Source organism: Lathamus discolor, chromosome 4, assembly GCF_037157495.1.
Source record: "Lathamus discolor isolate bLatDis1 chromosome 4, bLatDis1.hap1, whole genome shotgun sequence".
Lineage (NCBI taxonomy): Eukaryota > Metazoa > Chordata > Aves > Psittaciformes > Psittacidae > Lathamus > Lathamus discolor.
The window spans coordinates 37,295,593-37,323,539 of NC_088887.1; the positions used below are offsets into that span (position 1 = coordinate 37,295,593).

Consider the following 27,947-nt stretch of genomic DNA (forward strand, 5'->3'; position numbering starts at 1 on the left):
GAGCACTGGATTTTCTTTAATCTTGAATGTATAAGTTATGAAGATGGTGGTATTGCCATCTTTTTTTACTTCTTACCTAATCTGTGAAACACAGTCTCACAAAAAACACATCTCAGCTGTTTGTTATACATGTCCTCTTATGTGTAGAGAACATCATGTTAACAATGTCATCCCTCCAGGGGTATCACCACCTCTCGTATTGCCTAAGGCTAGTGGGATTTTTCTCTCCTGTTCTTGGCTGTAATGCTCAAAGGTGCTGGTCCTTTTCCTCTGAAGGCAGAATTTCTTTCCTGTTTGCTGTTTACTGATACTCAGTATGGTTATTACTTCAATCCAAACTATGTAGCACTTGACTCTTCCTTGAAGCATGGTTTCATTTAACATTTGAGGGTTTTCCTACAGTTCCTTCATTGAGAGCAGAAGGTAATCTTACAGTGTGTACCAAAATCTTACAGTGTATACTGAAATCGAAAGCAGCCAAGCTCATTTAAACTGGTTTAATGTTGTCTATGTGGAAGAAAATTTCTTCTTGAGGAATTTAATTTTTTTTCCTGAGGAGGCTATCACAGGATCATAGAATGGTTTGGGTTGGAAGGGACCTTAAAGATCAGCTAGTTCCAACCCCCTGCTGTGGGCAGGGACACCTTCCACTGGACCAGCTTGCTCAAAGCCTCATCCAGCCTGACTATGCTATCTTGAGATTGTTTATATGCTAAAGATGTGGCTGGAGCTGTTTTGTTTCTTGCTGTTCCCATTGCTTGTTCAAGTTTCACTCGTGAGAAAAAGTTACTAGTATGTGGTAATCATTTGATGTACTAAGTGAAATAAACCCCCTGGTGCCAGCCCATCACCTGCTGGGCATCAGTCAGTGCAGTAACAAGGGGTGAAACTGTCCATGGGGAAATTACCTGTGCTATTCTTTCCAGAAGTAGAAACTTGTAATCCCAGACTTTCAACTTAACCCTCTATCCACCGTACATTCACACTGAAAATGTTATAGCTTGGAAGAAGAGAGCACTGATTCCTTTTCCAGACTGGATAGAGGTAATTTTCTCAAGAAACAGTGATACCCTTGAGAGGAGTGTATTTTATGTGTAAATGTAAGTTGTCTGTCTGATTCCACCCTAATGGTGTGTAGCAGAGCAAAGCTGAAACGCATTTTGAGCCGAGGTATGGCTGTATATACTATATATATCTCTATATAGTATATATATAACTCTCTCTATATATAGACATATATAAGCTGCCTCATCTTGCTGGCCATTCAGAAGTTGCAGAAATGAGTTTTTAACTAGTTTTGTAAACTGTATTTCTCCATGGCATTTTCTTCCTGAATTTCATCATTCACAGGAGAGAGTCTGAATACATAATCCTCTTAAATCCTGAAAGCTGTAGGTAGCACATACATGTTTTTTGTTGTTCTCTTCAGTGAATCTGAATGAAGCAAGGTCATTTTACCTCGGATGGGATGGGAACCAAGTGCTGAACTTTTCTTTGGACTTTGTTTACTCCAAGCTGGGGTTGTGAGGGATTCAACATTCTGTCAGGTGCTAACACAATATTCCTTTTAATATGTAGTTTCCTTTTAGCTTGTAAATCTAATTTTCATCCACATGTGCTGAAGTGCATACAAAGGGAATTGCTTTAGTGTTTCTTAATGAATGTTAATGTGGATATGCTGTGACCTGCATGTAAACTCATTAGCTTGTCTTTTATCAGCTTGACTGAATGTTCCAGCTTCCCAAACTCTTTTGGCAGGACGTGAATTGTTTGCAACTGCACAAAGAGAAAAGGTTCATTTCTGCTAAAAAGTGCTGTTCCAAACCTCTGGACTGTGAGGGAGAACATATTAGTGGAGGTTAATCACAGAATCATAGAATGGTTTGTGTTGGAAGGGACCTTAAAGATCACCTTCCAAATTTAAGGTCCAGAAAGTTGGACCTTAAATGGCCCCGTCATGGGCAGGGACACCTTCCACTAGACCAGGTTGCTCAAAGCCCCATCCAACCTGGCCTTGAACACTGTCAGGGATGGGGCAGCCACAGCATCTCTGGGAAGCCTGTTGCAGTGCTTCAACCACCCTCACAATAAAGAGCTTTCTCCTTATATCTAATTTAAGATTACTCTTGTCCTATCCCTGCCTGCTCGTGTAAAAGGTCCTTCTCCAGATTTCTTGCAGGCCCCCTTCAGGTACTTGAAAGGCTGCTCTAGAACCTTCTCTTCTCAAGGCTGACCAAGCCCAGCTCTCTCTCTCTATAGGAGAGGTGCTCCAGCCCTCTGGTCATCTTCATGGCCTCCTCTGGACTCACTTGATAAGGTCCATGTCCCTCTTATGTTGGGGGCTCAGAGATGAACGCAGTACTCCAGGTGGGGTCTCAGAGTAGAGAGCTCTCAGCAAGAGTAGAGGGGCAGAATCATGTCCTTCTATCTGTTGGTCACCCTCGTTTTGATGCAGCCCAGATCACATTGAGCTTCTCGTCGGTCAACCTCCCCAAGTCCTCCTCCTCAGATAACGTATTGCATAGTCAAAACTTCAACCTCAAGGTTTATGAAAAGCATCAAGATGCGGATGAGACGAACCCGGCTTCCGGACCCGAGCGCCGCGGGGGAGCCGCGCGGGACGGTCCTGCTGCGTGACCACTAGGTGTCGCTGTGGTAGCGCGGGAGCCGGCCCGCGCGGCGGCGGGACACTCGCGTTAGCGGCGCGCAGCGACCCGGCGCAGTCCGTTTGAGGCCTCCGTGTTTGCTGTGACAAGAGTCGGCTCTGTCATTTGCATAATGGGGCACATGGAAAATGCCCCGAGAGGAGGTTTTCTCACCTGGCGGTGTTTGGAAGTAGTGTATTGCATACACACACTCTTCCGCGGTGAGGGTTGCTTTGAAAACTTAGAAATGGACTTTATATACCATCTGCTTCTGGATCACAGAAAGGGCACATGTGATTTATAAGGAGAAAAATGTTGGCATGGTGTTGCCAACCCCCTTTTCGACTGATTCGGGTGAAGGCATTAGCTCTTCAAGTTAGACCATTTGTTTAAGAGGTAAACGCCAAAGGTCTCACTGTGTTTTCGAGTAGGGGGAAAACTCTGGCATCTGAATGCTTTCAATATTTTTCAACTTACATACCGCTTTTCAACTTATTTTTCAACAACACACTGCTATTAGTCAAGATTTTAAGAGAGTATGTGACTTTGATCATCTGGTACAGCCACGTTTAAAACATTTCATTCACATACCAGTTTAGAAAACATTCCGAGTGACAGCAGTTTTGTCATTCTCCTCTATTTGCTCTGAAACCTATGCTACAAGTTTAGGTTATTCAACTCTCTTCAGTTCTGGGTAGAAAAGTAAAGTTTTAAAGAAAATCCCTGTATTTCACGGGACTCACTTTTATACCCTGGTCACTTATATCACTCTTTGCCTCCTGGGCTGTGGTTTGTGATCACTCTTCTTTCAGTTTGCCTCATTGTACTTGTCTTTCACTTGCTAGCCCAGCCAGCTTTCCCTTCTTCAGGGCATCATCTCCAACCCACCTGGGTGTGGAGGTGATGCTTCTCCATGCATCACTGGATGGCTCTGACCTACTGATTGCACCCATATTGTTACAGGTTGTTGGGGGCAATGAGCTGGGCTTGGGAACATAGGAAAGAGGGCCAGCCACAGCCTGGGCTACCCAAAAATCAAGGCAGTGATTATTGCCCTCCTCTCAGTGCTCGTTAGACCTCATCAAGGTACTGTGCCTCTTTTGGGTCTGCCAGGACAGGCAATACATGGATCATCCAGTGCAAATTCAGGAGGGTCAGGACAAGAGACCTCCCAAGGTCCTGGCCAGTCTGAATTATCCTGTATTCCTATGATTTATGTTTCCATCTGACTCAGGTCTGCCTATTTACTTTACGCCATATGCAAGTTACTTTTTTCCTCTCACCTTTTCCGTTAACCTTATTTAACCAGCAGACTGTATTACTCTGTTGAAGTTTTATATGAACCCCACTGGCAGCTTGAAGCTGTGTGGCAGTAAAAGAGCAGTGCAGGGAAGTAACAAGGGGCCAGATGGGACCATAATTTTTTCACCAAGAGAGGAGTAAGGAGGGACCATAGGGTAGCAGGGCTTTTGGGAGAAACCCAGATGGGAAGTGAGTGAAGGTCCCTGACCAGACATGTCTCTGCCGAGTCAAGAGAGCTCCTGATGTGTATCTGGGACAGCTGGGACTATTGATCACTGCTCAGAAAGATGTGAGACTGAGGAAAATGAGGAAAAACCAAGCTTCTGAAACTGTGGATAAAGTGACATGTGGAATGAAGCTATTGCCTTCAATGTACGAAATTATTCTTACATGTGTATGATTTAAATAACGAACAAAATTTTATTTATTGAGGCATTTATTTTCCTCTGGCAAAAAGGAGAGGGCAGGAAACTCATAAACCAAATATTTACTTAATTATGTTGTCTCAAAGGATAAAATGGAAAAATTGATTCAGTATTGTTAATTTATTATTTATCCCTTTTTAAAACTGTTTCGCTTTCCTTTTGCCTTAATGATATTTGTTGAACATTTTTAAGATTATAGATGAAATCCTGAAACTTTTGAAGAAACAATAATTTTGCTGCTGGCTTCTATGGAGGCTTTTTCTACCCTGTAACAGTAAGAGGGATCCTGGTTTGACTTTGACCAGTGCTCTGTTACAGAAATAAGTGAACAAGTATTCATATTGAAAGTTTAAATCCTTAGTAGAATGGCTCCATCGGAACAGTAATTAGTAAGTCTTTACTGTCTTTGTTGCAGAGGATTTCACTCCAGTTCCGTATAAGACTCCGCCACCTCCAAAACCAGAAAAAACATTTCCTCCTTATACTGGATTTGGTTCTGAAGAGGATTCTCTGTGCTCCTGTATGGGTCTAATTCTCAAGCCTCCAGCAAAAGATTTCAAGAAATTCCTGGAGAAAGACAGGTATTTCAGTGAAAAATAATTCCAACTTTTTAAATTATGTCTTTTCGTGAAGGAGATAAATGTTAAGTAGAGATTTTATTTTATTTAGCAAAATATTCAGCTCATCAGACTTTAAGGGACAGGAGCATGAGGACTGGTTTAGTAACATGGTACTCCAATTTTCTCAGAACTCAGGAAAATTTCCCTTTTGAGAAAGCAAATATTCTGACCTTTCCATCTCATATATCCTTATCTAGCAGGGGAGATACCATGATCATGCAGGCTGTTTTCGCAGGGTGAGCCTCATCCCCTGCACTCTGAATGTGCTGCCCCCTGTGGTGGGAAACTAGACTGCATAATTTGTGGTAGTGGGGACTGCATTCGTGCTTTCCCCTGTTTGTTTTTAAGGTTGGACTTGATGATCCTAAAAGTCTTTTCCAACGCAGTTGATTCTATGATTCCCTTCTGCTGTTTTCAGTGGGAATTTCATGGAGGTCTGCATTGAGGAGTTAGGCAGGAATCATTCCAGCACTGATTAGTTTTTCTGTTTGACTTTCTGACATTTACTTTTTTTTGTCTGATGAATTTCATGGAGTTTGCTGTAGCAATATTAAAGCATTAACCCTTTACTTTCCATTATGACGTTATTTGGTAGGGGTGTGGTGTTGAAGCCTAAGCTGAAAGCAAAGTTACGTGCTAGCGATTCACCTATAGAACCTCCATAAAAGAAGAATGCTATTAGAAGCAGGCTTGGGAATGTATTGATAGTGCATATAGCGGTACTGTAAATTATTTAAAACATAATCACATAACAAATATTCAACTAGTAAGATCATCTGGTGGGCCTAATTTTGTGGCAATAATCCTAGTATGTATTTCAATTCAGAATTTGATTTGAAAATATGCATAACTAAAGATGTTATTCCTTTATAACTTTTCTAGAAAGAACCTTTGAGCTTGATTTGCAGCTGCATTTGAATACAAATTCATTCCAGACTTGCAGCAGAGAAGTAATTTTCCCCTGAAAACTATTCCTTTCTATCTGGCTGATTTTAGCTGGTGCTTTAAGCTGAAAATGTTCTTTGATAAAGTAGGGAAACTTCTGCCATTTCACTTCTTGGTCCAGAAATAACACAATTAATGTATGCTACAAAACTCAGGAGGATGCATCTCTTAGTGATGAAAACTTTTCTGATACTCTGTTTTTTGTTTCTTACCTCTTGCTTTTTAGAATTGGCATGGAAAGTAACATACTGCGCTTTCTTGCAAAACTCATCACAGATAGTCCTATTGACAAGGATAGGAAATTAATAATTTCCTACTTCCTGAGTGATGACACCATTTCAGTTTTTGAACATGTACAGCGAAACTCAGGTGAGATTTACTAATGTCTTGCAATCACTCCCAAGTTGCCATGCTCATTTGATAAGCGCTTACAATAAGCATTGTGGCCAGACAGCACTAGCAGAAGCAGGGATGTAGATTTCTAAATGCAATGGGAATTACATCAGCAGCTCTGCTGCACTAGTTTGCATAGCTGAATGTCATAGTAATTTATAATCTTCAGCACTTAGAATAACACTCTTTATTGTATGACAGTACTTCAGGATATCCTTTGGGAACTGGAAGTTTAATGCATTTGAACTTTTATTACATTTTAATTTGCAAATTTGGCCTTTAAACATTTGCTTTTGTTGCAGATAACTTACAGGAATTGTATTATAACTGATGATAAATAGGGACAGGAATGTGAGACATCAAGAATGAAAGAGTAAATCCTTTTTTTTTTGTGGTTAAGGTGTTATGAAATCAATATAGCATTATTGTATAGAAGCAGCTCATGAAAGCAAAACAGCTGTTAAATTTTTAACGTACATTAATGATGTAATGTTGAGCAATAAAGAATAAAGACTGTCCTGTGCTAGTGTCTGTACATGTGTGTGTATACAAAATTGAATTTCAAGAGCCAGACTATCAATGTTGAAGTGACAAATGCTTTGTTACTTCTCAATTGCTTGAACACATTTATTCTATTGCTGGAGCATGGTCACCCAATGTTGTAATGGTTAAATTCTTTTGACCACTGTTATCTGTTGTAGGCTGCCTCCAACTGAGGATATGAAAGATTTTGTGATTTTCAAGCATCTTTTTATTTCCTTGGAGTGTCTTATGCATGGATGGAAGGACACAGCACTGGGAGGGATGTCAGAAAGTCATTCTGTCACTCAGAGAGATTAGGAAGCCTTGGCTAAACATGACCCTGTTGGAGACATTAGGGTATTTCTGTGAAGCCCACGAAACATCTGCAGGAGCAGTTTCAGAGCAGTTAACATCCAGAAGTACTCTGGCACCTCTCAATGTGCAGCTGAAGGACTGACTCTTAAAAGCTGCTGTCAGCCTCTGATAAAACCACAGAGAGAAAAAGAAGTCAGGAAATCACATTCTCTTAAAGATAAAGAAAAAAGAGTAATAGAAGGTTTCCTTAGTTACCATATTAAGCTCTTGTGGAACTTTGTGGCTAGCTCTTTTTATACTGCCAAAGTTGCCCTGTATCAGCTTCTTGGCACAGAGCACCTTAGTATGTTATTTGAGGTACACGCTGCAGTGGTGACCAGCTCACTGTGCTCAGAACTTACCTATTTGGTACTCCCAGCTCACTGTTTAGAGGAAAGACTAGGGAGGACTGTTCACTTCCCTTTGCTTCAGGTTTTGCTGCTAGCAGGTGACTTTTAGGGTCCAGTTATTCAGCTTAAGGACTAAGTATTCTTGACAACCTGCGCTTAAGCCTTTACTGAAAATGATTTCTGAAGTTAATCTTTCTCAGACCTATGATGCATATTACATTCATATAAAATGAAGGTGTGGTGAATATCTAGACATTTCTGTATTCCTAGAGAACTTTTTCTGTGCCAGTGGTGCTGCTAAGTCCTTTTGACTACCTGCTGCACATGAGTACATTTTTGGGAAGGCCTGAGCCTTTTCAGTGCAAAGAACTTCTAATGGCATCTTTGTTTGTATCCAACTATATTAAGAATGCATAAATAGGAACCTCACCCCCAACTAGGATACAAGCAATTCTCTGAGATATGTTTTGAAACTGTGTAGAGTACATACTTAGGCTTCAATGAGCATTCTCAGTAAGCCCTGCTCTCCACTGCAACATCAAGATTTAGCATTGTTTATGGCAGCAGTGTCCTGTCATCGTTATTTCACTGGTTTCCTGCCATCCAGTGGCCTGTAACTTATGCAAATTTTTATTACAGCTAAATACACATACACTTTTATATATGTGTGTATATATATATGTATATATATTTTATTATGTAATGCTGCTGTGAGCCTCAAAAGCAGCTCAGTTCTCCACTCATTAATGAAATTTTTGATTGGCATTCTTTATGTCCAGAGACATGAAGGTCTAAAGGTACAGCTGCACTGTTAAATTGTATCATATATATATAATCATATGTATTGCCCATTTGGTCACTCCTGGTCACACCTTTGCATCACTGCAACTAGACAAGGCTCCAGAGACCCTGGGACCCCTCCTGGAGGATGCTAAACTCCAGAAAACTCTTCTGCAAGGCAGTGAGGACAAGGCTGCACCAGGTTTGGATTGCTGCACCCTTATTAGTCATCTAACACTGTGCCAGGAGGTTTTGCACACTCAAAAATTCAGGTCCTTCTGCCACACTCAAGGGCTGCAATACATATCCTGAGTTGTATGCAGTAAAATGCCACTTTGACCGCAGCACAGCCCTCATGTACCTTCAAACAGTCCGAACACACAAAAATTATAGCTGTGTCTTATGACCCTATATTTATCACAAAGCACCCAGAACAGTCAGAGCCGTACACTATGCAGTGCAGGTGTGATCAGTTGGTCAGGCTGAAAAGATCCTGACCATATGGGTGCCAGGGCAGAGGTTGCTTCCTGGCCTCCTTTTATTTTGGGATGAAGAGTATATGCTGGGATTGTAGCTGGGAGCCTGTTGAACATTGCTAGTTAAACAAAATGTGTAACCAATGTGTAACTAAAATAAATAGGCAAGTTTACACACCAACGATAACAAATGCTTTAAGATGCATATGAAAGGCAAGCATCCTGGAAATGGGTTTTTAACTTCCCTGGGATGTTAAGTGGATGGATTAGCTGACTTTCAGAGGTGGTAGGAAAGTGAAGTGGAAGGATGTGTCTAAGAACTGTCCATTGGAGATTTTAGTGAGAACATCCTTGAAGAGGCAGGATAGAAGTAGATGGGGGGGAGGGTGGAGGGGGAGGGAGGAAGAGGTAGAGCAGCATTTGGAAAGAGGCCTGGAACTGCAAAAGTTTCTTCGTTCCCACCTTCCTTCTTCTTTCTTCTCCCTTTCTCTTCTTTCTCTTCTCTCTCTCTCCCCCTCATTTTAGTCATGTTTGAGGGAAAAGCAAGTGGGTTTCTTTCAGGTTAAGCATGAGAAGGTTTTGCAGAGTTCAGATAAAGGCAGCAAGGAAAAAGGACCAAAGCATGCAAAATGGAAGTGAAGAACATTTTTATGTGAGAAAGAAAAATGTTGAAGTGGATGGAGTGGGGGAAGAGTAAGCTTGAGCACATCTTAGAGAGGGGATGTGTTAGACCAGTAAATGACTCCCAAAATAACCATCCCTTTTGTGCACAGGTTCAAAGAGCTATTTTTTTGGCTTTTTATTTGCATGAATTGATGCAAATTGACAAGTGAAAATATTTCAGATCTCAGTCCAAGAATGGAAGTAATAAGTTGCTCTTACTTTTGTCAGTCCAACATTCTGAAGGTTGTAGAGAAGTACTTCACACTGTTAATAACACTGGGAAACTGCATTTAAAATATACAGGCCTGGACATCTTGAAACACTTTGAGAAAGGGGTCAAAGCATGAGAGCTTTGGCTCCCCATGCAGAAGAGCACAGCCACTTTTTTACTCAGTGTAAGACCAAGCCAACAGCTGTACAAACACCTGCAAAGTCTGATCTGATCTTAATGGAAGAGGGTCTTTGGTTGTGGTGTTTATTTTGTGCTTTGAGCCTGGCTTTTATAGATTTCCATCAAAATTTCTCATCAGATTTCAGTGTAAAATCTCTAACCCAATGAGATATTTTTGGTTGTTTTTCTTTATACCACTTGAAATGAACTAACCCATAACATTTAAAAAACAATTATGGAACAGAGGTATTACAATGAGTTTCCAATCTAAGTGCACAATTGCAGGGAAATAGAGACAAAAGTGAAATTCCAGTGTTACAGAGTCCAGTTCTATTTAAATATTACAAAGAGTTGCCAGGATTATATAACCCAAATTTTCATATTTATTTTAATAGCTAGGTGAAAAGGAATGTGTTAAGATTTGAGTTACATTAGTGATTTGAAATGTTTTTTGAGTCAAGCTAGATCTGACCATTACCATAGTGTATCTTTTGTCTTTTGCTTTTATAGTGCTAATAAAGCAATTAAGACAGACCTGCCCCAAAATCTGGTTTCATAAGTAGTTTGGGTTTCACATTCGTTTCTAATTTTGACTATAAAAGGCATTTTATTGCATTGTTCATCAGCCTTTCATTGGACTTATATCACTGCCTAGTATGTAAGATGTCATTAAACATTACTAAAGTATGCTTTTGGCTTTTGGCTTGGAAGCTCAAATATAAATAGGAAACAAACCCCAGGCACTCCAAAGTTGTGGTAGGACACATATCCTGGTGAAACTAAACATTTGACAGAATGTTTTCTAGAAAGCTTGGTACACGCAATGCAATCTTGTAGTGCATGAGAGTATATTAATGGAAAGCAAAATGTTCCTTTTAGTATCTTATATACCCTTGAGTACCACATGCAGTTTCCAGTGGCATGAATAAAATTATAGTATGGAAAGAAATAATGTAACATGCTGAACTCACAAGGGAAATAACAGATCACAATTAAATTGCATAGGCAGAACACTTTGAGGAAGATAGTGTCATATCACTCCTATCACTATGTTACATTCAAAAACCCTTGAAAACAAGGTAGAATTACCCTGCAGCAGAATTTGTGATCTTTGTAGGACTGTGTTGTCCTAATTTCTGAAATTTTCTCTTTCTTTAGCTGTTCAAGGATAATTGCCTGCATCTTGTATTTTGCTTCTTACGTTTCTCAAGGGGCAGTCCCAAAGCTGGCAACAGGGTTATGGGAACGATTTGAAGAGGCACATTTCTGTCCCATTTTAAAGAAAAGAAAAATGGGAAAGGTGTTTGGTAGGCATTCAAGTGATACATACCACAGAATATGCACAATATAGCTGTTGCTGTGGACACTGACAGGGACAGTTCTTTTTGCACTGAGAGGGAGGGGGAGAGTATATTATGAGACAAGAAACTCAAGGATGAAAATTAATATTTAAATACAAATGAACTGGTTTGGAGAGGGTTTTGTCTTTTCTTTCGTGTGTTTGGGGTTTTTCGTCTTTTTTTGAAAGTAGAGCCACAATTAATCATTAACAATTCTCTTTCCATAGGGATGCATGGTGGGAAGTTCTTGGAAAGAGGTCGCATTAAGAAGCCTGGGCAGGAGCTTTTTAAGAGTGAGCCATCTGAATACTTCAAGGCTCAGGATCTGTTTGTTGGAGCCAGAGTATGTTTCCATGGTCACAACTTTCTTTTGGTGGATGCTGATGAGTACACATTGAACTACATGGAGAAGCATGCAAATGAGGTGAAGCAGGCTCTTGTTATTTTCTATTATCTTTGAAGACTGTACCTTTTCTATATATTTTTCAGAATTATTTATACCTAGTTTCTTCATCCAAAGCTCACACAGTCCAGTGCTCTCTGATAGCAATGGATTTAGGAGATGATAGCTACGGAGTCTATGCAAGCTTGGCCACTCTTTACAGTCCTTTCCCCTTCTACTTTCTCAGCATCCACTTTTATTGTATTAGGGTTGTTAGAAGGTGTATTCCCTGCCTATTCCTTCTTGAGATTGTTTATGGACCTCTTGTTCCCAAATTGTTCTAGCCTACAGCTGCTCTCTGTTTCCACAGCTTTCTGTGGCAGCAAGTTGAAAAGTTCACTGCCTGCTGTGTAAAAAATATATGACAAAAGAAGTATCTTTTATCTGTTTTAAACCAACCTCTCACTAGTTTAAATGCCAATTCTAGTGTTTTGGGGTTTAGTGAAGATCTCCATTCACCTTCATAATTTTGTAAATCTCAGACACTCTTCCCCCCAGCCTTTTTAGTCTGTCCTTGCAAGGCAATTGTGAGATGTGGAGACTGGAACAGTGTGCAGTACTCAAGATACGAGCACATCTAAGTCCGAGTCCTACTGATTAGGCTATTTTATTCCCTGGATTGATTTTGGGGTTCATGCATATTTATCTGCCAAAATGTTTCCATTGTAATCTTAGAAATTCATATCACAGTCAAATTTAAGCTTACAGTTTGTAACGAGTTTCACTCAATACACACCTTTTGGTGTGGCCTTCAGAGGGGAAAGCAACAATAAATACGCAGCTGGGGTGCATATGTTTCATAGTTCATGATGAGGCAGCAGCATGAATTGTGCCTTCATCAAACCTTCTCCAGAGCTGCCCTTTTGTTTAGGCTTGCTGAGAGCATGCCTAGGGAAAATATCCAGGAGGGTTTGTTAAACTGTTACTCTGCCCATTTGTCCAGATCTTTTGTGGATGGAGAAAGTCCATAGTGCAAGTTTTAATTGTTCAATGTCTTCTGGCTCATTAAAATGAGTGAACCTGCAGGACTCCCAAGACGTCAGTAGGCCTAGCGTAGTTCTGAGGACTGCTGGTGCCATTTGGGAAAGGAGCTAAAAATGTTACTGTGGTCTCTAAAACTTTTTGGTTGCTTGTCCAGCTGCTCCACACCACTGCCTTGCATGGCATTGCATGCCAGGATTGTACCTAGAGTTTTGGCATAGGCAGTGATCATATTTTCTAAATCTGAGCATGTTACCTGCAACCAGTAATGTAATAATTAAACTTGGACCAATTTGTGATGCTCTGGCAGTGTCATAGAGACTTTAAATACCCTTTTCTAGAGAAATTGGTTCCTAACAAATTTTCGTTCTACTAATTCTAAGTATGTAAGACAGCATAGTCTAATATGAATGAGAATAGCTGTTGGAACAGTTCATTGGAGACAATCATGAAAAGATTAGTTTTAACTTGGTGAAATTTATTAATTGAGAATTAAGTGAGGTGCACCAACATAAAATGAGGAACAAGTTATTGGAACTCTACTTTAAATGTTTGTACTTCTGCTTTAGCAATACGATGTTTGAAGCAGAAGTATATCTCCTTTTATGTAGATGGAATGGCTTCCTGAGAGTGCATGATCTAATGTTTTTTGTTTAATTTTTTATATTCTTGGCAGGAAGCATAATTTTTTCAGTACCAAGGTTCCGGCCAAACTTCACACGGTGCTTATTTATGCATTTGAAGTGAGGCAATGAAGAAAATGGTAATCCTTAGCAGTTCACAATTTCTCTGCTTCTTGACAACTGTTGTTGGTACATGCATAGTTGGTTGCATAGTGGTTTTCTCTCTAATATATGTCTTGCTTTTCTCTGTTAAGTTTTCTGTGGCTGATGTTGGTGTCATCCTCAAGAAACTGAAAGTTATAACCGAGCCTCGTTCTCGAGAAATCAGACAGTTGTTTGCAGCCACTGACCCAGACCATAACAAGGTGATTGAGTACGATGCTTTCAGGTAAGACAGTGGATTTTGGGTTTTAGTATTTAATGAAGGCACATTCCCCCCAAATTTACAGCGCATGACTTTCTTGATGCTTTCTGCATCGGTGTTAGCTGACAAATGGCATACATTTGGTTTGCATTTACTTGGAGACTGTGTGTGAAAAAGTGAATCAGAATCATAGAATCCATGTCCCAGAAAAAAGGAGAAATGTGGTAGTTTCAAGTAAACTGAAAAGCACAACTCAAATCTGTCTACTTTTTATGGAGATAGCACAGGGTACTGTGAAGAAGTCAGCAGTAATATACACATTGAAACATAAAGAAAAGCCCATAGTCTTCAAGAAGGAATGTTTGGGTGGCCTCTTGAAAATGTTGTTATTTGGGGTTTTAATCACTGATTCTGGTAATGATCCAGATATGGCAATAGGCAATTGTATAGATGCATGAAAGAGGAAATCACTCTCAGATGCAAGCTGATTTCAGTTTATTCCACAGCCAGAATACTTGAGCATATGAACTGTGTTGGGTGCTGGTAAAGTTAATGATGTGGAATAGAGGAGGAAATTTTATCTAGAAGCAATTGTTTTTCACAGTGGTAATACATGATGTATTTAGGAAGCAATTGTTTTTCACAGTGGTAATACATGATGTATTTAGGAACTGTCATAATGACTAAAGCATATAAGTAGGTGTGTATTGTGTGGAATGCCAGCCCTATAGGGATGTTAACCAAGGCAGAAATTGCTTCTGAAATATCTCAGAAGAGATACAGATCACCAGAAGGTTCTTTCAGCAATTCAAAGTAGTGAGAAATTAAAACAAGCTGGTATTCAGAAATTAAAAATAAGTGATTAAAAGGTATGATTTAAACCAAGAGGCCACACTAATTGGCAGCTTTTGGTCAAATATTTCAAGACTCAAATATTTTACTCCAAAGAAGCAAGATTTTGAATTGTTAATTGCATTAGAAGAGGAAATGTCATTACTAGAGTAAGAAGGGGAGAAAATGAGTTAATGTGTATCTGGATATACTTTATAGCACTTGGAATAGGGTTTTAATTTATATGGACAATAACCATTTAAAATAAAATAATTACAGTTTTTATTCAAATTATGAAATAATCATCTGCAAAACTTCATCTTCTTACATGCACTAGGAGCAGGTCAAAGTTCCGGGACATTTGCATGACAAAATTAGTGGAGCACACTTTTAGGAGGGATGATTGTTCTTTCAAACAGCAGAGAAAGATTTTAATTTTATCAAAAAGAGGCTCAGTTGAGTGTAAGTTTAATCACAGTCATATTCTGTGCAGCTGTGAACAACCCAGCTGTTTAATTTAGGGTAGTGCTGTTCTGTGGCCTGAAGTAGGTATGTCTAGTTATATGGCATTGAGGCACTTGGTTTCAGTAATAAAAATGCAGTAGCCCTCTTCATGAGCAAGAGAGAAAGCAGGGGAGCCCTGTAATAAGTGTTGTCTCATGCTCAATGCTCACCTGGGCCTGTCTGAGCAGCTACTAATGGCCTACATCCCTCCTGTGGTGGGACCACGGGGGGTCTAACAGGAAGCATTCACATAGCCAGAGGAAGAATTTACCTCTTATGAACATTTAACTTTTGTACTTTATAGTGAGAGTAGGTTTTGTTTCTGTTCATTCATATTATAACCAGTAATCTAAAGGCTCTCTTCTTTTTATTATCCATGTGTCTTATCAAAATGGAAGAAGCATTTTTAATGGCAAAGATGACAGCACTTCTTTGCATCTCTGAAAAGTCAAATATATTTTTCTGTGAATAGAATGTATTTTTCTTTCAGTTTTGTATTTTCTTGTGTACATCAATGTTTATTTTTAATCTGTCATGGCATTTCATAATTATGACTAGCTATAAATGATTATTTTTAGTAAAGGCAATTATCTGTGTGACAGCTTCAACCAGCATGATAATCCTCTTATCTTAAATACAGCTAAAGCTTTACTATGCTCTGAATTCGACTGTTCAGATTTCTTGCTTTCTACCTAAGTGAATTTATGAGCTGCATTTAAAAATACACCTAGAAGTATGATGTAGTGAACAAAATTGTAATTATATAATTTAACTACTTTCAGAACCCAAATCTATGACACATCATCCAGGAAATAAATGCATGGTGTGCACTGAAGCTATCCCCTAAGCTATCATTTAAACTTTTGAAAGCTTTGTTAAAAAGAGAAGAGAGAAATAACTAAAGCCTAGATGCCTATGCATCACATGGTCCTATCCAAGCTTCTTTGTCTCATTAAGTTACTGGCAAGACTTTGCTGTTAGAGACAAAAGAGCCATGTGGGTTTAACAAAGATGCCTATCTTCAATTCAGCTTTGGAAACAGCTCTATTAAGCATTTAATGGTTATATTTTCTTTCCCTACCAAATTCAGATTGCAATCTGCCTTATTCTTCTAGAACAACAAGAAAGAAAAGTAAAACAAAAGATTACTAGGCTGTGGGAACAATTGCTGCAATTTGTTTCTTTTTGTCAGGAAGAGTTTAGATGTTAATTCCATTTGTGAATCTTGGGTCTCACTCAGTAGTCCCTAGCAATCACAAAAATAGTGCTTAATTTCCCAAATAAGACAGTAATTTTATCTAAGAGTTTTAGTGACTTGATTGTTAACTGACTTGAGAAAATAAAAGACCTTTAAAATCCTGACACTAGAAGAATCTGGGCAGTGTATAGAAATCCAGTCTGTGGAAATATTCAGATGGATGGTGTTTATGCTTTCAGTTTTGCCAGCCCAAGCATTTAGAGTGCCAGGCTAATCTGGCAGTATTGTCCTCTTCTTTGTGTTTGCAGTAGTGTTACTCCAGGCTCCAGTTTTGACTGGATCTCTGAATGCTGCTACAATGTAAGTCATAATATTCAGTAAGTTACTGAGGTTTGGTCATTGAGTCTGCATAATCTCAAGGTTTGCTACTGTTGACAACTTGTTTTCTCCTTATATTTATCTCCTGCCACTGCAAATAAAGGATGTTTTTGATCTACTTAATAAAACCAAAACCCAGTAGCTCAAAGTAGACCCTATACAGTGTTTAGCATCCTTTTTTGAATAGCTGTGTATGTACAATTGTATTTTACAAGGAGGTATCTTCTTTGAACAGGACTGCACAAGCCTCTGAGAGGATGCAAGTGAAAAATTGTGTTTGTTGATAGAATTTTGTTAATTCACTATCCTGTTGCATAAATGTGATGCCAAAATATCTCTGCTGATATTCCATGCCAGTATGGTATCTCTGGAAAAAGGCTTCAGTCATGATTATTTTGTATTTTTGTGTGTTTAGCCAACTACTGAGGAAATGCGGACATCCTGCAAAGTTTAAGAGTTCAGGTAATTTCCATTATGGAAGAGATCTGAAATTCAAATTTAAGTAGATGCATTTTTTAAAGATCTGAATACAGCATTATATAATGAGTGCACTTTTTTTCTCCTCTCGTAAAACCGAGTGATTATTAACTGGTTTTAACTCCTATACTGAAATGTAACGTTGTTTTTGTGAACAGGAATTTGATAGTCAGTATCACTGATGAAGCATTTTCAGACCATGAAATGATGACTCTTGGGCGTTATTACGGTGTGAAAGATGAATGTGAAATGGACCTCCACTACCTCCTTGCAGTGGCTCAAGAACAGCTAAAGAAAAATAGGTTTGAGAATTTTGAACAACTGACTGCAGTGCTTCAATACAATGACTGTGAAAAGTAAGATTCTTCTGTTTATCCTAAGCTGTTATTTGGAAATCTCTGCTTGTAGACCTACTTTTCTGGTTGTTGCTGAGCAAATTATGTATTGCAGCCAAAGATTATTATTTGTTAAGCCTCTCTCAGCGCTTGACAGTTGAAAGAAAAGGGTAGCTCTTTTGTCTCTTTTTCATTTTGCTGCTGGACTTTTTATTATGGATTCTGTCCTGAGCATTCTGTGACATAATGAGATGCCCATTCACAAGCAAAACGCAGTGTTCTAAAACAAAGAGGAAAAATAGTGATTTAATGGAAAAAAGATGTATTTGTAGCTGAATCTTTGTATGACTCATTTGCCCTTTTTGTACCCTGGTAGCATAGATAAAGAATCAGAGAATCACTAAGGACATCAGCATGGGAGAAACAGGCCATCATGTTCAGTTCAAGCTTCTCAGCTTTATAATAGCTAAATTTCATAAAACCTTGTTTTCTTTACCTCTAGCCTGATATTCTTTACATGTTTTCCTATTTACAGGAACATTAATTTGAAATAAATCTGGAAAATGCCTCATGTACACTTCTCCCCTTCTCTTTCTTTTGAGTAGATGTGGAGTGTTGCCCCATAAGGTGTGCAGGACTATTTGCAAGTCGTTTAAGTTGCCACTGGCTGATGATGATCTGCAAGCTTTATTGACCATGTAAGTTGAAAGCAGATAGTATGACCTGCATGCAGGGGTGCAAATCAATGCTAAATATCTGCTGGAGACTTAGGTCTTAAGAATTTGTCATTTATGTACTGTTAATCTTTTCATGATGCTGATTTTTGTTCCTATTCAAATGTGGACTTCCTTATTCATAGAATATTTATAATCAACTGAGGTGCAACTTCTCTTTATTTTATCTGACATGGTAGATCATCTGGATTTTGTCAGAATTCTATGGAATTAGTCTTATGGGAGTCAGCTACTGATACTTTCTGATACTGATACTTTCCCTTACTTACTTTTCTTGCATTAGTTGTCCCTGTGTATACGTAAGGTAAAACCAATAGTCTTATGGAAGTACATTATATGAGTTTTAACAAACATACTGAAATGAATACAGTGAAATGACCTTGAATCAAGTAGACAGCATCAGTAGCAAATAAAAGTGGTTTGCTACTCCTACTAATCTCACCTGAAATACATATTACTGTAATTTTTAAAAAGGGAAAGGAGCATTGGCATAGTTTTGGTATTTTTCCATAGCACATTTAATTGTTTCTAAGCAAATTGCTTGGTTAGCTGTATTAATGGGAATAGAATTGAAAAGGTCTGGTATTCAGTGCACTTGTTTTAAAGGCTGGAGTTCAGAGTAACCTGGTCTGTTCTGAACACTTGTGTCATGTTGAGTTTGGTTATCATGGCCAGATTTTCTGGCAACAGGTTTAAATGCTTGCTCATTGGTCTCTTCTTTCCGCTGTGGGAAATGCTTAAATTAAATGCTCGATTTCAGGAGGAATTGCAAACTACGTATCAAATAATGAAATTACTCAGGTAGAAATGTGGAATCTGTTTTAATAAAGCATCTTTGTACTGCAAGCAAGACTTCCTACTTAAATCAGTATCAACAAGACTGCATTAAGAAGCCTAAGGGGCTGTTTTTCAAAAAGGCCCTATTTGCAGGCCAAAAGCTTTCAGAAGAGTTCTCTGCAGTAGCCAGATAGACACCTTTGGCAATTTGTTTGCTGTTCAACACTGACAGTTAGGTAACAAGCATTAGTCATCAAAAGCATATCTGAATTTTAGCATTAATCTAAACCTCATTTTTCAGAACTCCCACTAAGCTGCCCAACACAAAAATTGTTGGAGGACAACTGACATCCTGTACTACACAAGGGCTTCTCATAGTTTCCATTTCATTAAGGCTGAAATTGAATAGATTCACAGAGAAGGGACTGGAGGCTTTCATTTATGTACTAATGCAGTACTGATGAAAACCAGACAAGCCTTGACACATCATAGGCTCCAGAGATGTGTTTATTGTTTGTGAATTTGTACCAGAAAAAGCTTTTGTGAGATGAACCTCTTCTCTTCTGAAGAGTGTCAGTGTAGGCAGTTAAAAAGAAAAAGCCCAGTACACTTTAATAAAAATCAGAGATAAGCTTGGAAGACAAGGAGAAGGCTAAGGCTGGATTTCACTCAGCTTTAGCCAGGTATCCATGACAGCTGAATTAGGGTTCAGCTGTTGTAGGTTCTTTTTCTAGGTGTTGGAGGAGGAGACAGTTATCACCTCAACCTGTGTAAGAGCTGGATTTCTAAATTAGCACCCTTTTTCCTTTGTGTCTAAACGGGGCTGTGGCAAGCTCGTATTGTAGATTTCTGAATGAGAAAGGTAAATGGTGTGAAGCTGGCCTCAGGAATCAGTGTGAGAAGTACTTCATGTGGTAGAGTGTTATGTGCAATGCCAGTTCTAAGTTAGAGTATCAGCTGCTTTGAAAGATGGCAGTTTATGTGGTGAGTCACTGTGCTGCAGGTAAGAAGGAAGACTGTCAACAGTCTTAATAATATGTGCAGTTGTCACTGCTTGGTAAGTTTATTGTTTCATGAGGTTGCAGTTAGGGAAATATTTTTTTGAAGTCTATTAAATAGGAATTAATTTCCAAGTAATATGTAAATTGAAGAGTAGAGTTGTCTGCATGAGATTTAGACTTTTTCTTTCTTCTTGCTTCTTGTAGTTTTCTTGAAGATAAAAGAATCATAAACAGGCAGGTTTATTCTTAATGATGTTATCATTAATTGCATACTTCTGGGGAGTATAGGATTCAGTATATATTCTTTCTCTGGGTAGGTTTTTTTTTTCTTTTGATGAGGAAGCATGTAATTTTGTGTCCATTGAAGTGGTGGTGGTAGTCCTACTGTGAGTATCTATATTTATGAAGGAAGAAATTGGTACAATAAAAGTTGTTGGATTGATTCCCACAAAATCAGTATATATAGCTAATGCACTAGCTGGACCCTATTCAGCTTTAAAATGATGCTAGACAATGTGATCAGATAATAGTTGAAGACTGAAACTGTGTTTATTCAGCTTTGCTATCTGAGATTAGGTGGCAAAGACTTTCTGTAGGACTTAATGGTTCCATTTTGAAAGGTAATACTCTTACAGAATTTATTATTTACATTTGTAAATTATACTGCAGTGATTTGTCACTTATTAAAAGCATGGGATGGGACTAGAAGTTGCTGTCTAATTTTGTGGTCACCCCCAGATGACCCAAACCTTTGTTTCCTGTACCCAAATACCATTCAGTTTCCAGAGAGTAGAGAGAATTAGCACAAAGACTGAGGTTTCATAAGACCCCTTCATATTGTTTGTTGAGAGTAAATTTACATTTTTAATTGTGGGATGGTGAAAGAGTAGGATATAGGTATCCAACAGTGTGTCCATTTTTCCAATTTACTTGAGGTGGCATTTTCTCACTTGGATTTTTAATCACTGGGCAATACAGACTTTTATTCAGAATGTATTAAGCAATGCAGATGGTAGCAATTGTTTCTGCTAGAAAACTACAGTAGTAATTATAAGCATTTCTTAAAACTAATATAGGCATAATGAACAATTGCAGTTTAATAAATAAATATTGCTGAAGTGTTTAAGTAATTAATTTAGTTTTGGTTTGTTTTGGGTTTTTTTTCTCCTGTTATTTTTATTTACTTCAATGATAAATATATGCTCATGAGGACTTAAAGAGATCCAGTCCTTCCCCAGAGGAACAGCTGGCAGATAAAGAAAAATGGAGAGAAGAAAGAATAGATGACAAGTTTACAAGTATTACACGTTGATTGTTCTGCTTTAGTTTTGTTAGTTTTGTCTCTATTTTAAAAAGTATGCCTTTTAATTTCTGTTAGAAGTGGCTGTGTAGTTCTTCACCTCTCTGCAGTACTCGGGTGAGACTGTTGGATTCTGGAGGGGGGCTTGTTGTTTTGAAAAAATGTATTCATAGTGTCTCAGATAGCAGTGCCTGATAATAATAAGCTTCCTACATGGTCATACCAGCTCTCAAGTCACTAATAGCCCAGGCCAAGCCGCTCCTGCCTGCTCAGCTTTTCCCTGGTTTGTGACTGGGTCATAATTTTTTACCTAGTTGCCTACCTGTAATAATATTCTTTTAGGGCTGACCTGTTTCTTTCAGGAAGCAAACCCTGTTTTTCTGCAATAGCAAGGGTCCTTTTAGCAGGAGCAAGATCAGAAATGGTCACAGAATCTTCCTCCTGCCTTCTGTCTTATGCTCATTACCTTTGATGTCTGAGACTCCCTGTGCCATTTGTGAGGAAAAGACTCTGTGGCACTAATATTTGTATCTCTATAAGGAAATTATTTCTGTTATTCAGTATGCTGAGGAACTTATTGTTCAATCTGTAGTTGTTCAAGACATGAATAAATATATACACGAGATGGTAGCCATTACTTAATTCATACTGATCAGCCACATAGACTTGTCCATGCTTGCTGGTTTAAATCTTTTCATACGAGTAGTTTATGATAGTTTAGGTGTATACCTATGTTACACAAAGACTACCAAAAAGGCTGAAGAATCCCAATGTTTTTTCTAAGGTTAAAGCAGCATGATGTTTCTTCTCTATTACTATTGGACTAAGTTCTTAATATATGTTATTCAAAACCAAGGAATTAGAAAAAAATGCATGTATATTAATTTTTCACATAAATGCTTGAGCTACAGATTTTTAACGGGAAAGAAAAATATTTGTAATTAACCTCTACTCACCAAAGCATGCTCAGGAATGGTCATAATGCAATTTAAGCAGATTTTTCACGTATCTGGAATATTTAATTATGGATATATTTTTAGAAGCAGAAATGTACAATTATTTTTGTAATGTCAAAGGAAAAAAAAAAAAGCTCTACAAACTATGATAGGGATGGGGGAGTAATTTCATAGCCTAACATCACATTTATTGGTGAAGTCACAGGGCAAAACTGAAAAGAAACATGGCTTCAGGAGATCTTTGTTGCATCTTCTTGATAAGACAAATCTAATTTCCTTTCCTGAAAAGCACTGTCAGTTTCAGTTGTATTTACTCCAGCCATCATAATGTATGACATCTTTGTCCTGATAATGCACAAATTGATAGCAACTCCTCAGTCCATCTGGATTCTCTGCCAAATTGCAGGTGTGTGCTTTTGGTAGATTGATATAGTAAGTCATAGCAGGAAAGAGATCTAAAGAGTAGAAATTTTTTTTCTTTCTTTATGGACAATTCTAGAGTAATATTTTAAGCTGGTTTCTGTAGCTATTTAAATATGGGATTTAGGAATCCCATTTCCTCTGCCCATGTTGAAATCTTTGATTATAGTTAACTTCATGCCCATGTTGTCATCTCAGTTTGCCAGTGCTGTCACATCAAAGGACTTCTCCTTGTTAATGTCTGTCAAAAGCAGAAGCAATGCTTTCCTTGACTTCATTGCCTTAACATAAGTTTAAGTAGTTACACGCCTTCACTTGTTCTTTATTTAAAAATCCTTCTTATACAGCTGTGCATCTTGGCAGTAGACTTAATCTTCATCACAAAGAGGAAAAGACTTAATCACAAAGAGGAAAATACAAATACATATTATGGCAAAAGAGAATTAATTGTCATCATAGCTCTGAAATTCAGAATAATTTTTCCATGAGGTATAAGCTGCTCCTAATGCAAAACTGCTTTCTTTTCCCAATTGCCACTTGCAAAAAACCTGAAACAAACAAGAACTTCCTAGAAGTGGGAATGATAATTTTCATGCATATTGAATATATTCCCCAAAAGTAAGGCTTTATGAAAATGTTAACTTGCACATGAGCTATTATAAAGAAGCAAGCTGTTATAGGAGGGTTTCTCATGGCAATGTTTAAGGCTCCTTTTTAACACTAATAACAGTAGCATTCTTTTCTGACTTTGCTTTCATCTTCAGCATAACTCACTGTACTTAACATTCCAGTTTATCACTAGCATCTCTGTTTATGGGTCTCAGTGTATTTTATTATTATCTATCCTGCTGACTATTAAATGAAAGGTGGGGGGGTGGGGGAGGAGAAGGAGAGGATGAGCTGCAGTTTATTGCAGTTTATTTTTGTCACTAGATTTATTTCTCCTCTTCTCTGTTATTGCTTTCCAAGTTCGTGTTGTAAATTGTCTCTTGAAGTACCTTCATGCTTAATTTTTACCAGAACCCTCTGCAGTGATTGTAGGGTTTTGAGGTCCAAGACTTGTTTTGTGGTGATGATCTTGCTCCTTGTTTTGCCAGATTACAGGGCAGAATTGTTTAACCTGGTGTTTCCTGCTAAAAATAGGTAGTGAGTCTTGCTAGTTGTATGTCTCTCCATGGAATACAATGAGGCACAGACATTTCCAGGGTTTGCTTATATGCATAAACCAGGTCCCTTTTATCTATTAGTGTTGGTTGAGACAGATGTCATTCAGATATTATTTATGGAACCTGCTAGTACAGTTTTTGGAGCAGAGCAGTTAAGCTGTTCATTTCAAGAACTATTTGCATGGTAGCTTTAGCTTGTAGATATCTTTCAAGTATTTGACTAATGCCATGGATATAACAGTGGTTCCCAAGTGCCTTATTCACCAGAGTGCTTTGCTGAACTGGGGACTTTTCTTCTGAAGCTGTTTCAATGGCAGAATGGCAGATGTATGATCAATGGTGGAAGTATGACGTGGCTTACAGATCTGCTCTCATGGGGTTTATTAGTGCAGGGTAGTGATTTTAGAAACTCGAGGGAGGGAGTTCCACATGTTCCTGTATGTATCTGTATTCCCATGTTCCACGTGTGTCTGTAGGCCTCAACTGGCAGTATATGTATCTTCATGCGTTTAGAGGACCTTCATAACTAACACAAATATAAATTTGTTCCATAGACATAAAGAACAATGCCGTAAACCAACTACTGAATGACAAGGTTTGTGATTTTTAAATCTGGCTGTTATTTGATAGGATAGAGAGCTGTGTTTGTCAACTGTAAATTAACCCCAAGTTGTGTGCAGACAGCATTTTTGAAGGACTGCTTATTTTCAGGAAATGACTGTAGAAGCCGTATGAAGTAAGTCAGTTGTTTTATAGCGCAGCACTCTCATGTTATTGCACCTATTTCTTTTCTACACAACGTAATCATACACTGATCATCCCACTTCTATATTCCTCACCAATTGTGAGATCCCTTTGTTTGAAAAGTTGCAAAACGCTTCAAAAAGAAAATGAAATTAGTTGAAATATAATAAGCCATAAAAAAGTTGAATTCTAGTATGGGAGACAATAATAAAGCATAAGAATAAGGAATAGAATGCATGTTATAGAAGTCCTGACAGTTTGCGTCTTTCTGTACTCCTGCCAGGTTTTGGTAATAAAGAAGTAAAAAACCATTATCCAAAAGGTAATGTATTAGTATGCTGTAGGTAACATGATACAACTTTGTTAAAAATTTCCTTTAACCTTGAGCTTATGTATATTCTGCTTAGTTTTGAAGATGACAATAAGCAAGTGGAATATGAAAAGTTTGTGGATGGGCTGAACTGGAGAGAGAATCCAATCCCTGTTTTCCAGACAATAAAGGTAAATTTTTACCTCTTAAGGTAAAGCCAGTGTATCTCAGCAAGAGAACAGTACAGTACATTGATATAATTTGCCAACTTTAACATGAGTGCTTTATCCAGTGTAGACCACAACAGTTTTCATATTTGCGTGTTTGTGCCTTTTTTCTTTAAGTAATTATTTTTTTCCAGGAGGTTTAGAATGAAGCAGAGAAGTCAAACGGGGACGAGGAGCCCTGTAACACCCTCATGCCTAATAGGTGTCACATCTCTGTGTCATTTTTCTAGATGAAAAAAAAAAAAAAGAAGGGGAAACAGGTGTATTTATCCATGAACAATTGTCATGAATACAGGTTCACCCACAAATGGCATCGTCATATGTCAAATGATCTGTTTGCTTGCTGAGAGAGCCAGGAAATAATTTAAACTCTGCTGACATGGCAGAAAATAGCTATGTATTTTTTATAACTCCATAGAAACTTGTGCATAAAGCACCACATCACTGGTAGGCGTGCAGCAAGAGCAGTATTGATGGATCAACTTTGTACATCTCCACCAGCCTGTTACTTGGCGTAAATAAAAATGTGGTATCAACAAACTGCAGAGATGAATCTGATCTTGCCATCTTGTGCTGAATGGAACATTTAAAAATAAATAGTGCATAAGGCAATTGTGCTGATTTTTAAAGAGTTTGTAACAGATAAATCCAAACCCCTTCTGCCAACACATAGTTTTGCCTTTGTGGCCTAGGCAATGTGTTGCTATGCTTGTACAGAATGTGTTTGATTGTATTCAGACCATTTAGAAACATAGCATTCCTTTAAATTCAAGTTCACCAGTGACATAGTTTAAAACAATATTCCTCAAGTACTGCGCTATTAACCTGACTCCTCTCTTACTTGGCTTACCAGCTCTTTCTTCTGTAGCATGTCAAACCGACAATGTCTAACGAGCTGCTGGTTTGCTCTGCATTCCATCGTGGTTTATTTTTCATTTTGTCATTGAGAAGAATTTTTCCATCTTGTACAGATAAAATCAAAGCTCTTCCACATGTTTTATACAGCAGTCCTGTGGTTCAAAGTGTGTACTATGTTTTGTTCAGTGAGTATTCTTTGGTTTTACAGAAGAATTCTGTGCTTAAGTTATAACTCAGTGTTTAAGCAGTGACTGCTTTCAGGAGATTGTTAGGATAAGAAGCCTTGTGAGCCTCAGTATCACAGAAACAGAAAGAAGGTCAGAACCTGTGCCCAGAGGATTTTTGCCTTGAAGATGGTGCTAAGCTCTATACCAAAATGCTGTTGAACATGTTTGACTAGCTTTTTTTCCTCTCATACGATAGCTCATCTAGCCATTGAGCATGACCTGATTTCTGGCAAGTGAGGGAAAGAGACAGCTCCTATAGGTTGAAGGTGAGGTGTAGGTGGTGGTAGAACCAAGAGGCAGCTTTCATGTAATGAAGATGTGGAGGAAAAGGTTCTTGTGAAACAAGCAGGAGGTTGAAGTGGACATTTGTGGTGAAACATATGTCCTGATAAGCATAAGAGATTAGGTTTTGTTTTGATGTGAAGAAGACATTATCTTTGCTTGGAGGACAGCCAGTGGATGAGCTGATCTAACAGCCCCTGTTGAGACGGTACATGGAGATATGGGAGGAAGATTGCAGCTGAAATAAAAAAGAGAGAAAGAGAATCCATAGAAATTATCACCAGTCATCATCATGCTGGGATAATCAGTTCTTCATCAACTCCAAAGCCTTGCTGTAACTGTCACACTGACATAAAGCACTGGTTTTAATTAACAGTGTCCAAATTGGTGCCAGCATAGTTTACTGAGTTTTATTGACTTTATTATTTTGTTAGCTGCAATACCTCTTCTGTCTTTGGTACAGTTCAAGACTATTATAATGAAGAGATAATAGGAAATAGAAAGATCAGAGAAAGGGAGGGATTTAGATCTTGTTTAACTTTAAAACCAACTGTCATTCTGACTTACCATGAATTAACAACAATATTTGGGGCTTCAGTGGCTGTATTTGACAGATAGATTTCAACAACAGGTTTGTGCTTATTCAGCAGGCTTTTTTCTTCTTTCTCTCTGTCTCATTGTTTTGTATGATTTTTGGTGTTGAGACATAGATGACTTCCAATACTTTGAAGTATAAATGCCTCACTGAAGAAAATACAGCATTATTTAATTTAAAAATACCTGCAGAAGGGCTAATAAGAGAAAATATTTTCAGTACAATAATCTGCAAGATTGATAAAAATGTGCATATAGTAATCTTTTAAGAGGATGTGTTAAATAAAGATCTACTTTTTCAAATATTTATTATGGGGAAATGAAGCAGCTCATTCAGTCTTACCTTGATCAGCTTTTAATTATTCCTGTTTTCAACATTATGTTCTAAGTTACTGTCTGGGTTACTAATTTCAGAATGAAGATGACTGGACCAGACAAACACCAGTCTTTCGTGTGAAAGAGATCAAGTACTTACCTCTTCTGGATGATCTGTTTGGCAAGGAAGAATAATCTGATCTGTGCAAGGCAGTGCTTTTGAATTAATGTTTCAGCTCCAAAACTTGGACAGATACTGAAAAGATTCATATATAGATTTTATTGCATTTAATTTCTTATTGCAACATAGATGTATACTTTATGTGGTTTTGTAACTCCTTCTTAATCAACAGTACTCTTTCATACTTACACAAGCATAATTAAAACTGTATCTTCTCATTTTTGTGCTTGGTTTCATGGAGAATTTACAAGTATTGAGAAATATTGAGAAAATCTGTCTGACCCTGCTTTGTTGTGCAAACAAATGTTGTTGATGAACTCTTAAAATATTAGGTCAGAATGTGTTAACACAATAAGGTAACTCCATTCAAATTTCCTTTTGCTCTATCTTTTGCCTGTTGTATGTGTCTTTTTGCTGTATCTCTGTGGTGATGCTTAAGTCCTGTTCGTGTCAAAGATTGTTATTTTATGAAGGAAATACTAGCAAGGTTTTAGTACAGTATAAAGTTGCTCTGGT

The 27,947-nt window shown here is 38.1% G+C and overlaps 1 protein-coding gene and 1 pseudogene across 7 annotated transcripts in view; both read left to right on the plus strand.

The window, feature by feature from the left end:
* EFHC2 (EF-hand domain containing 2) overlaps positions 1 to 27,717 on the plus strand; it is a 57,160-nt gene extending 29,443 nt beyond the window's left edge. For 5 of the 7 annotated variants that reach the window (XM_065677095.1, XM_065677091.1, XM_065677090.1 and 2 more), the window contains 8 exons: positions 4,788 to 4,953; positions 6,164 to 6,306; positions 11,434 to 11,630; positions 13,507 to 13,640; positions 17,163 to 17,360; positions 17,945 to 18,037; positions 24,845 to 24,938; positions 27,350 to 27,717. In XM_065677095.1, the coding sequence (XP_065533167.1) occupies positions 4,788 to 4,953; positions 6,164 to 6,306; positions 11,434 to 11,630; positions 13,507 to 13,640; positions 17,163 to 17,360; positions 17,945 to 18,037; positions 24,845 to 24,938; positions 27,350 to 27,445 (1,121 nt within the window). In that variant the 3' untranslated portion in view covers positions 27,446 to 27,717. Of the gene's footprint in view, positions 1 to 4,787; positions 4,954 to 6,163; positions 6,307 to 11,433; positions 11,631 to 13,506; positions 13,641 to 17,162; positions 17,361 to 17,944; positions 18,038 to 24,247; positions 24,289 to 24,720; positions 24,760 to 24,844; positions 24,939 to 27,349 lie in introns of those variants that run through there. The other 2 variants (XM_065677093.1, XM_065677092.1) reach the window with 2 other exon arrangements.
* On the plus strand, positions 5,178 to 5,327 carry LOC136014186 (U1 spliceosomal RNA; annotated as a pseudogene).
* Positions 27,718 to 27,947: the final 230 nt, after the last annotated feature.